Source organism: Notechis scutatus, chromosome 6, assembly GCF_049901735.1.
Source record: "Notechis scutatus isolate UNSWTSFEM ecotype Mainland chromosome 6, rNotScu1.2, whole genome shotgun sequence".
In the NCBI taxonomy this organism is placed as follows: domain Eukaryota; kingdom Metazoa; phylum Chordata; class Lepidosauria; order Squamata; family Elapidae; genus Notechis; species Notechis scutatus.
Genome location: NC_142014.1, coordinates 36,871,094 through 36,884,799, shown reverse-complemented (window position 1 = coordinate 36,884,799; position 13,706 = coordinate 36,871,094). Strand labels below are relative to the sequence as shown.

Genomic DNA, 13,706 nt, shown 5'->3' with positions numbered 1-13,706 from the left:
AAGTTGTAGCAACGTTTCAGCAGAATCTCATCTGTCATCATCAGGCTTCTGTATTATGTTCATCTGTGAGTCAGACTTTTACAGTTGTTTCACTTTTAAATTTGGGGCTAGCCTACTGCTGTGCCAGAATGGTTTTTTCTTCATCCTGATTGGTTGGGAGTCTTGGTCTGTGTTTATTGGTCTTGGAGTTTGCTGTGTTCTGCTTGATTGGTGTTTCTAATATTTTCTGTCTGTTTTGTGGCTCTTTTTGTGTCTTGATTGGCTGGCAACATTGTGTTCCTGTATTGGAGGCCTTTAGTGCAGCTTGGCTCCGAGTAAATGGACGGCTATCATTTGTTAGGAAGCTAGGTTTCACCTGGGTGCCTGGTTGGGGTGTGTTTGAGCTGGAGGTATCAGGGGTGATCTGTTTGTGCCCAGGTGTTTGCCTGGCTAGTGATGTGGAGATTTTTTTGTTTGTGAGTGTAGGCTTCCAAATAATTGACAGTCTGGTGGAATCATCTCTTCTATTCATGCTTTCAGATCTTTTTTCAGTCTCTATGGCTTCTCTGATAATTCTGTGGCTGGGGTTTTCTATAGTGACTAGGGTTTTGGTGCCATTGAAGTTGATGCTATGACCTGTGGCTTTCATGTGTTGGACTAGTGAAGAAGTGTGTTCCAGCTTTTTTACTGCATTTTTGTGTTCATCCAAGCGGGTACTAATTCTTCTATTGGTCTGTCCAATGTATGTGGCCGGGCATGATGCACAGGGGACTTCGTATATGCCTTGGTTTTCCAGGTCAATTTTATCTTTGGGGTTTCTAAGGATGGCTGCTATTTTTCTGTCTGTTTTGAAGGCAGTCTTGATGTGATGCCTGTGTAGTATCTTACTGATTTTGTCTGTAGTACCTCTTATGTAGGGCAGGACAGCTGTTCCATAGGTCTGTTCATCTTCTAGGTCTCCATTATGTCTCAGTGTGTTTTTGTGGATCAAGCCGGTGATTTTGCTTTTGTGGAAGCCGTTGGCTGTCAGTACTTTAGTCAGGGTGCATAGTTCAGTCTTTATGTGTGTCACAAGCCTGAAGATGATGAATGAGACTTCATCGAAACGTCGCCTAGATACTTCCAATTTTACGCGGGAGAAAACCCGAATAACCAAAGATCTATCTATCTATCTATCTATCTATCTATCTAAAAAAATAAAAATACATAATAACCCATCGTAGACCATAAGTATAAAAGAATGACTAACAGATACATACATTCTGTTTATATGTTTTTTTTCAATAGAATTAGAATTTAGTTCACTTTATATTAATGGGAAGGCTCTTCAATCAGCAAAGTAATCTTACGGTCAGCTACAGCTTTGGATCTTAGGGAAAACCACTGACTTAAACATTAATATTAAATATATAGTTATCTATGTAAGGATCAGATATAATTATGAAAGTGTACAATTGCAGGAATATTTGTATCAACACAATCATGTTTTTCTTAAATCTCACCTTTTTTTCAGTATAACAATTCGATTCAAGTATTTTGAAAAATAAAGAATATTAAAAATATGTATCACTTAATCTGCTGCATATTAGGGAGAGATATTTGAAACATTAAACAAGTGAAAACTGTTCCAGTTTTCTAAAAAAGTAAAAAAAAGAGTTCAGAAGACTAATAATTATCTATTTTATTCATAAAAAAACAAGTATCTTGCATTAAAAACATTGCATTCTGTTTTATACAAAGTCATAAATATATTTTATGATGATATTTTCTATTTTTGACAATAAAAAGACTCCTACACAGTGAAGACTGCCATCTACACCATTCTATTAATTTTTTGTATGTTTGTTGTGTGTTATATTAAGGGGATGAGAAATTATTAAGTCTCTAGATATTAGTGGATTATAGTTTCAGTTATTCTTAAAACCCTGTAAGCCTGACCAGCGGTGGAATCCAGTAGCATCTAGAGACCTACAAATTCCCCACCTATGACTATTTTACAAATGCAATAAACGTTACAGCTGAATGAGATGCGGAGTTACAATTTTGTTCTCTAACTAAAATACTTGAATGAGATGTGGAGTTACCATTTTGTTCTCTAAAATACTTGAAGAAAGAATACATTGAGCTTGGATAGATAATGATACTCTAAATCAGAGGTCTCCAAACTTGGCAACTTTAAGACTTGTGGACTTCAACACCCAGAATAGCTGGCTGGAGAATTCTGGGAGTTGAAGTCCACAAGTCTTAAAGTTGCCAAGTTTGGGGACCCCTGCTCTAAATTATTGTTACTCTTTTCAAGACATAGGATGCAAGGATTTGAAATTTTAAAATTAATGTTTGATGTGTTTACATTTCAGAAAATACTCTGCAGAGCACAAAATTGCTTTGTAATGCACAATGACACTACACTGGACATGCTGTTTTGAATGTTACCTTTAGCAGGCTGTTTTGAATAACTGCAGCTGTCAAATATTGCATTTAAAGCATTCTTCAGTCTGAATAATAGCTGAGATCCAGCTAGTCATTATATGAAATAGCTGAGCTTTTATAATACTAACAGAAAGTACACGGGTGATTTACTGAATAAATTTGATTTTGAAGATATCAAATACTTTTAGAACAGCAAATGAAACTGAGGACATGTTCTGTGCTATTACTTTTGTGCATCTGGACAAATGTTCCTCATTAAAAAATGATCCACTTAAGGCAGTTTATAAAATATACTGGCCAAATTTCTGAAAGTGGATTAGATTTATATTCTTCATGACATTTCAGAGACATTTTATTGGAAGAGATAGATTCATTATTTTTCTCATTATCACAGCTTCCTAAAGTGATATGGACAAAATAAAATTATGGATAATACATTAAATGTTCTGTTTGATAGCATATTTTATAAGAAAACAAAACAAAAAACATTGTAATGTCTTTATTCTAATATAATGATCAAATGCATTTTTGAAATAAAAGTGAACTCCCTTCCAAAATGAATACTTCTGAAAGCATACTGTAATATTCCAACTTTGAATTTCAGGTTCATAGGAGCCAGTTTGATGTAGTGGTTAAGGTATCAGAAACCAGGGAACTGGGAGTGAAAAGCCAGGTGTCTTTAGGTCACTCCCTCAGCCCAACTTTCCTCATAGATTTGTTATGGGGAAAATAGAAGGAGGAAAGAGTACTAGTTATCTTTGTCACCTTCAGTTACTTATAAAAACAATAAAGGCGGGATTAAAAACAAACCTAAATCTTTTATGGGAGATAAGTATCTATTTGTAACAGGAGAGTAAAGACTCTGTTCCTCATCTGCTTTTGGGTTTGTTCTTTGTAAAAATAGAAATGGCCAGGGGGTGAATGGATGGTGTGTACACAAGAGTGTAATACAGATAAACATACACAATAGAGTTAGTAAGACATTAAGGTGCTGGACTAGGACTAATCCAGCATGTCCTTCAATGGACAAAACTTCATCCCAAAGCAGATTGATTCAGACTGATTTTTATATACACTCACAAAAGTAACATTAGCCTATAAGGTTATTTTCTAACATAAATGTATACAACTAAGAAATGACATTTTCCTGTAACAAACAGTACAAATGAATCAAAAGTGCAAAATACAGACTGCTTGCATTTTCAGAAATTTAGAGGTCATTACATTAGTGTATAGTATGGTTAGGTTTTTATAATTTTCGCAGCTTTGGATTAAAAAAAAGTACATTAATCAGACAATATGTCTAACAAGTACATAAAACCAGCTACAGATCTTCAATCATAGTGTAAACACAGTATATTGGTCCAGTTCATGGCAAATTCTGCATTCCCTTCTAGAATTTGGCCAAACAGTAAATTATTACAGTTGATCAATTCACCTTGTTTGTCCTGGGTAGTTTCAATTAGAACTACAGTTAATATTTGGAATATTTAGATAATAACTATTTTAAAATTAAAGATTCATTAGGAAAGTGACTTTTGTTCCTTTCCTAGAAAAGTCTTTTCCCCAATATATTTTTAAAGATTTATATAAAACCCCTCCCACATAAGCACATTCAAGGCAGCAAACATACCTAATGCTCCTCCCTCCATTTCCCCCACAACAACTGAGAATGACAGTTCCAAAGTCACCCAGCTGACCTTCATGCCTAAGGCAAAACCAGGGATATCTCTCTTGTGGTTTCTAGCTTTAACTGCTACATGTAGTCCTTGACTTATGACAACTGAGCCCAAATTTTCCATTGCTAAAGTTGTTAAGTGAGTTTTGCAGCTTTTTACGACTCTTTTTGCCACAGTTGTTAAGTGAATCATTGTAGTTGTTAAAGTGAATCACATGGTTGTTAAGTGAACCCAGCTTCTCCCAATGATTTTGCTTGTCAGATGTCATCTGGGAAAATTACAAATAGTGATCCCAGGACAATGCAACTGTCATAAAGTCATTTTTTCAGAGTTGTTTTAGCTTCAAACAGTCATTAAATGAATGGTTGTAACTCAGGGTCTACCTGTAGACCAGACTGGATCTCAAAAATAAAACAGAATATAACACTTTTCAATATATAAAGCAATAACAAGATTTGTCCCAGACTACACTTTTATTATAGCATTCTTATCTTTTTGTTAAACTTTTGCTGTTCCTTTACAGTCTTTTGCCCTTAGGGCTGGCCGCAGGGACCCTGTAGTGTCCTCCTGCCTGTATCCCACCCAATTCCCTTCCTCAGATTCCTGCAGGCTTTGGGCCTGTTTCCCATCCTGCTGGGCCCTATATCTTCCTCCTCAAAGATCTCCAGAGCTCTGTTTAGGGAAGGACAGGCTGTGTTGTGGTTAGCCGGCAGCAGGTGCAGACGGCTGAGGAGAGTGAGGACTCAGATGAGGGGCCAGGACCATTAGGGAGTGGACTGCTGCCTTCAGAGATTGTGGGGGCTGGAAGCAGCGATGAGGAAATTCCCGAGGAGCCTGTGCCAAGTGCGCAGGGCTGCTCGTAGGAAAGAACGGCTGCAGCAGCACAGGCGACTCGGGAGTAAGGCTGCAAGGTAATGGCCCCTCCTTCAAGAAGATAAAAGCCAGCTGTGAATCAGACATTCTTTGCAGGAAGCAAAAAAGTTTGGAAACTCCAGCCTCGTGGACATTGCAGTATCTTAAGTTGGTATTTGAAGACCCTTGTGAAATATTTCTTATCTGTAATTTTTGGTAGCCTTGCACAGTTTTGGCGAGGAAGTTAATTAGTTTGCAGCAGCCTTTTAACTGGGGATTCGTAAGAATCATTAAAAAGTTTCTGTTCCTTTGGTTTGTGTTTATTTTATTGGAAGAGGGCTTGGGTCAGAACAGGCTGCTCCGTTCCTGGGCTAAGTGGTGTGACTCCAGAAACAGCTGCTTTTCCAAGTAGCCACACTGAATTGTAGTGACTTGGAAAATAATGGCTTCTTCCAGGATAGTGCCATGCGGCCCAGCAATGCAGTGGTTTGCTTTGCTTCCCTAACATGAGTTCCACAGTATTCTGAAGCCCTGCAGAACATGGTGGAATACTGCGGAACTTGTGTTTGGGAAGCAGAGCAAGCTGCTCTGTTGCTGGGTCATGCAGAGCCATCCTGGAAGCAGCCTCTCCTCTTTCCCTAACCTGAAACCAGAGATTTTGAAAAGTGTGAGATGGTGACATGAAGTGGGGTGGAGGGTGTGGCGCTTGGTGGGAAGGGAGGCAGACCCCAAGGCCTGCAGAGACTATGAATGGAGGAAAGCAGAGTTCAGGGTGTCTTGGGAGTGTATTAGGCCTTCCAGAGCCTCTCCCGCCACCCCGAGGGAAATGATGATCTATTGAACAACCACATCTGGGAAAGCAGGGATGAAGGGGTTATAAGAGAGTCACTTCCTTTATCTGCTGTTATGACTTCCAATCATAATAAGCAGTCTCTATTATGGTCAGGAGTACAGAATTACTCTATACAGAGCTCATAAACATAGAATCTGGAGCATGGTAACATGACAAATCTATAGCTAATCATAATCCAACTAAGTTGGATTAACCAATAATTTCAAGTAAATATTATAACTACAGTTTAAAACATAAGGATACATTTAGATAGGACTGGATAGTAGTTCCTCAGTGACTAATACCATCTTGGTTTAACCATAGTTATCTTTATATCACCAAGTTAATTTTCAGTGAGAATTTATCCTTAACTAGCATTTGAAAGAATGGGATCATGTTGATTTAAAAAATCCCCATAATGATTTGTAAATTTTGTCTTAAATATGTTTAAAACGTAACAGAAATATATACAAGTTGCAAGAAAGTTTACAAATCAAGTTGCGAGTAACACTACATCTGCACTCGCCAAAATAATTAGAAAAGAAACTTCTTGTATAAATTACTTGAACGAAGTAAAAAGAAAACACTTTCAAACTACAGGAGCCAGCCTGCATAGAATTAGGTAATACTTACAAACTTAGAAAACTTAACAACTTGTAAATTTATCAGGTCTTAATAATTTTGGAGTACCAGTATTTTGTTCAACTGTGAATGTTAATTACAGTTAAATATACATTAAGTTTTAAAATATTCAGAACAAATATAACAATGGATGTGAGTATTAAAAACAAAGTCCCAGATGGAAATTAAAAATCCAGAGAAAAATAATTTGGTTTCTCAGTATTTACCAGATCAAGAAACTTCAATGTTCATTTGATCACAAAAAAGCAGTCTCTTTTAATACTGATATAATTGTAAGGACATGATTAATTTTCTAGCACAAAACATTGTATCTGTCTGAATGAGTTCATTTGGTATAAATAGGACAGTTCACTTAGAGATTGCACTGTAATTACAAACAGCCCTTTAGGAGAAACAAATTGTGCATACATACATATGGAGAGGGAGGGAGGGGAAGAGAGAGAGAAAGAGAGAGAATATGAAGGAAAGAATGAATGAATGAATGAATGAATCTGGATATGCCCACATGAGCAGACACTCTTCATCATCAGTCTTCTTTACTGTGCTTTTCTTTCTACTGAATCCTATGACCCCCTCAATTTAATACAATCCATACTCCAACTGGCCACAGTAGGAAGTGGCAGTGCATGGGAGCTATAGGAGAGAGAATACCTGCTCTGCTGGGAGATGGACAATTTTAGATTCCTCCATAGACAGTGCATTGCTTTTGGAATCAGTGCATATTAAAGCAATTCTTTTGTTACCAACAAAAATACTTAATTTACGGACGTTGAACCAGCTTGCTTTTGTTCCCATCTTGCTCACTAAGTTTGAAGTGTGTGTAAGCTAGTATGCCAAACAACGTGCATGTAATTCCAAGGCCTTGATTAATTGATAAAGGATCCTTAAATAAGAGATATCCTCCCATGAGGGTGATGCAGAATTTGAAGTGTCCAAACATGTTGTATCTACATAACCGTATTAAGGAACATCATAATGAATCAAAAATAATGAAATACTAAATCATGTGCCAGATTTGGCTTCTTAAGTGCTACTCTTGTATTCGTTAATTCATTTTTGGCTTTAAGTGAAAACTTCTGTCATTGTTAACTATACAGAGAGTCCTCGACTTATGACCACAATTTTGAGTCCAAAAATTATGTTGCTATGTAAGACATTTATACAACCTTTCTTGCCATAGTTATTAAGTGAATCCATTGCAGCTGTTAAGTTAGTAACATGGTTATTAAATGAATCTGGTTTCCCAACTGACTTTGCTTGTCAGAAGGTTACAAAAGGTGTTCATATCACCCCGGGACATTGCAACTATCATAAATATGAGTCAGTTGCCAAGCATCTGAATTTTGATCACGAGATTATGGAGATGCTGTAATGGTCATAAGTGTGAAAAATTGTCATAAGTCACCTTTTCAGTGCTGTTGTAACTTTGAACAGTGACTAGACAAACTGTTGTAAATCGAGGACGGCCTGTGTTCATTTTATGTATTTTTTCAATAAAACATTCATTATTATTTTACTGCTACTATAGAAAGTAAATTCAAGTATTGGAGATGAGTTATTCTCTCATAAAACAATGCAAACAAACTTGTTGAAAGATCCTAAAACATAGTGCTTAAGTCCAATACAATATGATTCTATGGTTTCTGAAAGTTTTACTTAAAAGGATTTATTGGTGACTCACCTGATGTTTCTGATTTCTACAGTTTATTACTAGTGTAATACAGTAAATAATTTTGCAAAACTGGAACAATTTTCCAAGTGAAAGGATACGTCACTGGTGAAGTATTCCCAATAATCCAGTAAATAGACAAGTTCACCATAAATGCTATTATTCCAGAGACCAGCACCATAGACTGTGGATTAGGGAAAAAAAAGCACTTACAAATCATTGCAAATGATTTTTAATAGACAATAATTGGCATAGATGGTTGCAAATGATATCCTTTCCAATCATTTCACATTCACAGTAAGAATTACAGCCTGTGTCTGTAAACAATTGGATCTGATTTCTTATCCTTAGTTTTTTCTACTTTGAATTATTATTTCATTTGATAAATGTTAAAAATCTGGAAGCATTTTTCTTTGAACATTTAATTGCAAGCTGAAATATGGAGTATAAAACAAAGCTATATAAAAAGGGTTCAACAGATTTACATTTCACAATACCTATTTCCAGCAATATTTTAAGTACCATCTCCTAAGCAGTTTTATTCATTATTGAAATGTGTTTGAATATTAGTAGCTTGGGTTGGTAGTTAGGTTGTTGGTTTGAACTCTGAGCTTGGCAATTTGGTTGCAAATGTTTCATCACCATTTAAGGAGACATCGTCAGTACATTAGTATCATTTACTGAATTTATAAACTATGCCTTTTGATTACACCATGCAGGGGGTGATATAAATAAAACACGGATTAGAAGTTAATTTTTATTTTGAAACAAAAATATCCCACCACAAAATATGGAGTAAAAAGAAACATTAAGCAGCAAGAATGCCATTATAATTGGAAAATGACTAATCATCAAAGTATTAAAACTTAATGTACTATAATCTTTACTGTCCTTCCAAAACAATATAATAAGGAGCCTTTTGATTATTCTTGGAAAACAGTGTGCGGCCCAATCCACTGTATATTTACTCATAAGTATTGTTTGCTGTCTTCTGTTTCTGTGGTTGCTGCTCCCAAAACTTTTACTATGAAGCTGGCAAAGAGTCAAAAATAGACAAAATTCATGGCAAGAGAAGAACCAAGGAATACCCCAAGCCAGCCCTCTAACTAAGACAATGTAAATGAATCAATCAAGACCAGCTTGTTTGATTTCAGGAAGATTTACTTCATTGTGTGCCTTCTGACAAATGCTTGAAGAAATGAAAAGCAATATACTGTATGCAGTCATTATCAATTGGACTAATTTATGTTAATGTATAAAGTAAAGATTATTTTAAAAAATAATTCAGTAGTGAATGATCTTTTCATGCAGTCCTTCAGTTGTAATATTTCACATTTGAAAATTCAATGGCTAACAAATAATGGGAAACATTAATTCAATAAAGAACTTCCAAATTTAGGATTACATTTTCCTATATTTGAATATGAATATTGTTCGTTAAATTTTAAGAGCATTTAGAACAAATAGAATGAAGAAGAGAAATGAACAATTTACCACAGCAGAGAGAGTCCAGGGGCCAAAAATTCCACCTTCTCCAAAGACTGGTTCAAAGAAGGGCACAACGCACAGCAACATGCCACATGACATTGGTGCTTGATAGTATAGTAGCTGCATAGAATTTACTTGTAGTTCATGTTGTTTTGCTCCTACCCACTGAAACAAAGAAAAATATATCAATAGCCCACATGTCTAACCTTGACATAAACAAATTACAATATGCTTACTAAAATACTGCATTGGTGTGTACTTTAAGAAAAGCATGTATATAGCTCAACCCTATTTATTCCAATTGCACAAAGCATCTGAAGCATCTGAAAGAAAAGACAATCAGTTTCTTCTGTTTATCCTGATACAGTGGCATAAAAATTAGTGTCTAGATTACAGATTTCTTAAAATGCCAAAAAAATAAATAAATGAAACTGAATAAAATATTTCTAAAGCAGAAAGGCATCTTAATATGCAAGCTTACTAGCAATTAAATATTATAAACATGAGCTAAAACTTTTGAATTTGAAGTGGATGCAAGCTACAAACTGCACGGAATGGGTAAATCGAGGAAACAAGAAAATATAATTCCAGCTATGACCTTCATGGATAGTTCTAGACTAGAGTAAACTTCCCCAATATGGGCATCTTCTATATATGAGGATATCAGCTGCCAATATGTTTAATAATAATCATGCTGGCTGAACAATTCTAGAAGTTATCAACTTGGGAGGAAGCAGGGCAGTGATACAGGTGGAAGACTCCCAGGTTCCATTGTCAATGTAAGTAGCATAGCCTGAAGACCATGGAATGTGCAGCGAGAAAGGACTGTGAGGCATAGCATGTTTTGTTGCTGGATGACATAGGAGAGGTAGTGGTGGCTCCCTGGGTGAAGGTTGTAGCTGTGCAGGAGGCATTGTTGAGTGTGGTGCAAAATGGGAGGAGGTGGAAGAATGAGAGCTTGCCAAAGGTGCAGTGCATTCCCAGCCGTTTGTGTTAAGACATGCTCCTGAAGCTCACATTGGAAGCTGTTGGCCTGTTACTGGGTGGAGAAAGCAGAGGCCTATCAGTACTATCTGTAATGACTACTGCACCCAAAGTCAGCAGAAAGTCAACAATAAGACAAGTAAAGACTTCTAAAAACAACCGCTTAACATTTTGCTTAATTACCTTTAATGAAAATATTTTAAACTTCAAAATATCAGTTATTTTTATTTGCCACGAGGAAACTCAATTTAAAATGTATGTTTAATGATAAAACCTCCACCTACTCCTTAGAAATCTTTTCAACTCCCTTCCCATTCTAAAAAGACCAAATGTCATCTATCTCTCACAAAAATATTATTATGGGAAAAATAATGCATATAAACTTGGATGAGTGCCTGGTCACCCAATCACCACAACGGAACCACCACAAGCTATGAAATGGAACTACCAACCATCAAGTAATAAATAACAGCCTAATCAAGGAATTACCAAGGAGAAAACACCACCATTATCAGCACTGACAGGGCAAGCTACTATATTTAAGCAGAGAGCAAACCCCATTTCCTCCTAGCTTTGATGATGTTACCTAATTGGGTAATGAAATGTCTGGAAGCAAACAACCAAACTCAGAGAGTACTAAGGATTCCATAGTTCATCTCTGAGCTACATATATTCTTTTCTATTGAAACTGGGGTGAACCACTATCAAAGACTGTTCAGAACTGTTCAAATGATTAATAGGCTATTTATAGACAAAATATTTGATATTACAATGCAGTAGCTTCCTGAAAGCCACATTTTTCATCCTTATGCACACAATTTATTGTTGAGTACAAAACAGAATAAGCAACAATTTCCCATCCCTATCATCATACAATTAACTATTCAATTAACTATTTAAAATATTAATAATATTACAAGTACTTTGGACTAAAACTCCTTATTAATCTAAGACAGTATCATCCATGGTCAAAAGCTATGGCCAAATACAACTTGGCACCAGGTTGGGATGAATTTAAGAGTCCATATGCCAGCCTTCTACAAATACAATTTATATACTTGTGTATAGAGTTTTTTCAACAGAAAATAGCTTTTCCTACAGATAAACAAGACATATTTAAATAAAAAGAAAACTATGTACAACAAATATTTTCTACTCAGAAGACTGGAAACTAATACAGAATAGATTACGTAAAATATTATTCTAAGCTTGCATTTTTAAAAACCGTATTTAACTTACCACTTGATAAAGAGATGTGACTATAACACCAAGAGCAGCAAATATCATTCCAAGAAAACTAAATTTCACATCATAATAAGAATTTAAAAAAACACCTAAAGTGATTGGAATCTGTGAAAGAGAGAAAGAAACATTTGAAGTGTAAGTATTCCAGTATTTTTTCTTAGTACTGAAACAGTCTTCATAAGACTTTTTGGTCTCCGAATGATTAGAATTTCTACAGCCTCTAACGTGTATAAGTAAGACAGAAGGCTAGCAGGTGCTATATCTCTAGCTCTTCATAACATCTTGTCTGACAAATTTTTAAAAAGCATATCTTTTTGGTTTTGTGATTGAACCTGATAAATATCTTGCAATTTTAGGATGAAAAGGGGGCATTTACATTTTATAGTTTTAAGTCAAAGCCTTTACACACTGGGTAGTTAGCCACAATCAACTATGGACATTCATTATTTTACCTACACACACACACACACACACTATTTTACACATAACAAACAAACAAACAACTGTACAGTGCTATGACTCGGCCAGTACACCAATTCTTAGAAATTGTAGACAGCCTAATTCATCAAATCTAGGAGCACCAGACCTGGGAAATAATTGTTTAAATCAATTATTTTTAACCAGCGACTTCATAATCAACCAAAAAGGCGATCCTGTCTACAGTGCATGCTGTTTCTGGCAATACTTCACTTCCAGCATTTCTCCTTGCTCTAAGATTGCAGCCTATTACTTGGGGAACCCCCAGCTCCCGCAAGCGAGGGCAGCCCCCCTCTTCCTTTGGTTTCTGCCCACCCGCCACACCCTGCCCTGCTTCTCACCAAAGTGAGCTTGATGCGGGTGGCAAAGGTCTTGCCGTAGGCCACACTCTGGATGAGCACGATGACCGGCGTGGTCATGGCCTTGGCCAGCTGGTAAGTGCCGACCGTGTTGTTCTGCAGGGAGAGGTTGGTGAAGACCACGAAGCCACAGAAGCTGAGCGCTAGGGAGAGGATCTGGCGCGGCCGCAGACTTTTGGGGGCGAAGACGCCCAGCGACTGGCACACATACAGCCCCAGCCAGGTGACGGCGAAGTGCACCAGCGTGAGGCTGAGGTTGGGGAAGCCCATTCGCACGTACAGCCACTTGTTCAGGAAGACGATGCAAATAGACGCCGCCAAGTTCACCAGCAGCCCCGCCGCCAACCGGCCGCGCTCTGAAAGGCCCCCCTCCATGCTCGAGCTTCTTCCCAGTTCCACGTCCGCTTCCTGGGCAGCGGCGGCAGCAGCAGCCACCGCTCCCGGGAAACACCTGGCACAACTGCCGCCACGGCCTCTTCCCTGCCCGCCCACGTGACCCGGGCGCAGGAACTTCCGCTGCCGCGGGAACCCGGGCCTTCCTCGGCAGAAGCCCCCCGGGAAGGGTCTCCTCGCCTTTCTGGGCCGGCTGCCCTCTCTCAGGGCTCAGGGTGGCTGCCGCTTAGCTTGTTGTTGCGCGGACTGATGTTATCGTGGCTCAGCGCGAGCTGCCGGCAAACGCAGGCCAGTCTCCACGCCGGTTGGCACCTTCGGCTTTTGCGGGTGTTTTGGGACTGGGGAGAAGTTCAGTCCAACCCGGCGTCTTGCCTGTACGAAGCAGGAGAGGACGGTTTTTTTTTTAGCTCTTAAAGGCAGCGGCGCAAGTCCACCCAAAAGACTGGAACCGGCCATTTAGGAATGCAGGTCTCCCTCAGTTATAGAAACCGTCATCGCCTTCGATCTCCGTTGGGGCTGCATTGACACATATTTTGTGACTGAGCTAGTGGTGCGAACACACCCAGAAATAATCATCCCCACGATTTCAGAGACATGGCACAAAGGCAAGATCGGTTCAGTTCCTGGTGACTTTATGAACACATAAAACAATCCCCATTGGGTGATCTTTTCAGAAA

The 13,706-nt window shown here is 37.9% G+C and overlaps 1 protein-coding gene across 1 annotated transcript; it reads right to left on the bottom strand.

Annotated features, from left to right (window-relative positions):
- Nucleotides 1–3,468: 3,468 nt before the first annotated feature.
- SLC35E3 (solute carrier family 35 member E3) lies at nt 3,469–13,153 on the bottom strand. The gene is made up of 5 exons (XM_026667762.2): nt 12,619–13,153; nt 11,795–11,905; nt 9,578–9,736; nt 8,185–8,267; nt 3,469–7,361 (listed from the first exon to the last, which is right to left on the bottom strand). The coding sequence occupies exons 1-5, from the start codon at nt 13,009–13,011 to the stop codon at nt 7,175–7,177; spliced, it is 933 nt and encodes a 310-aa protein (XP_026523547.2). The 5' UTR covers nt 13,012–13,153; the 3' UTR covers nt 3,469–7,174.
- Nucleotides 13,154–13,706: the final 553 nt, after the last annotated feature.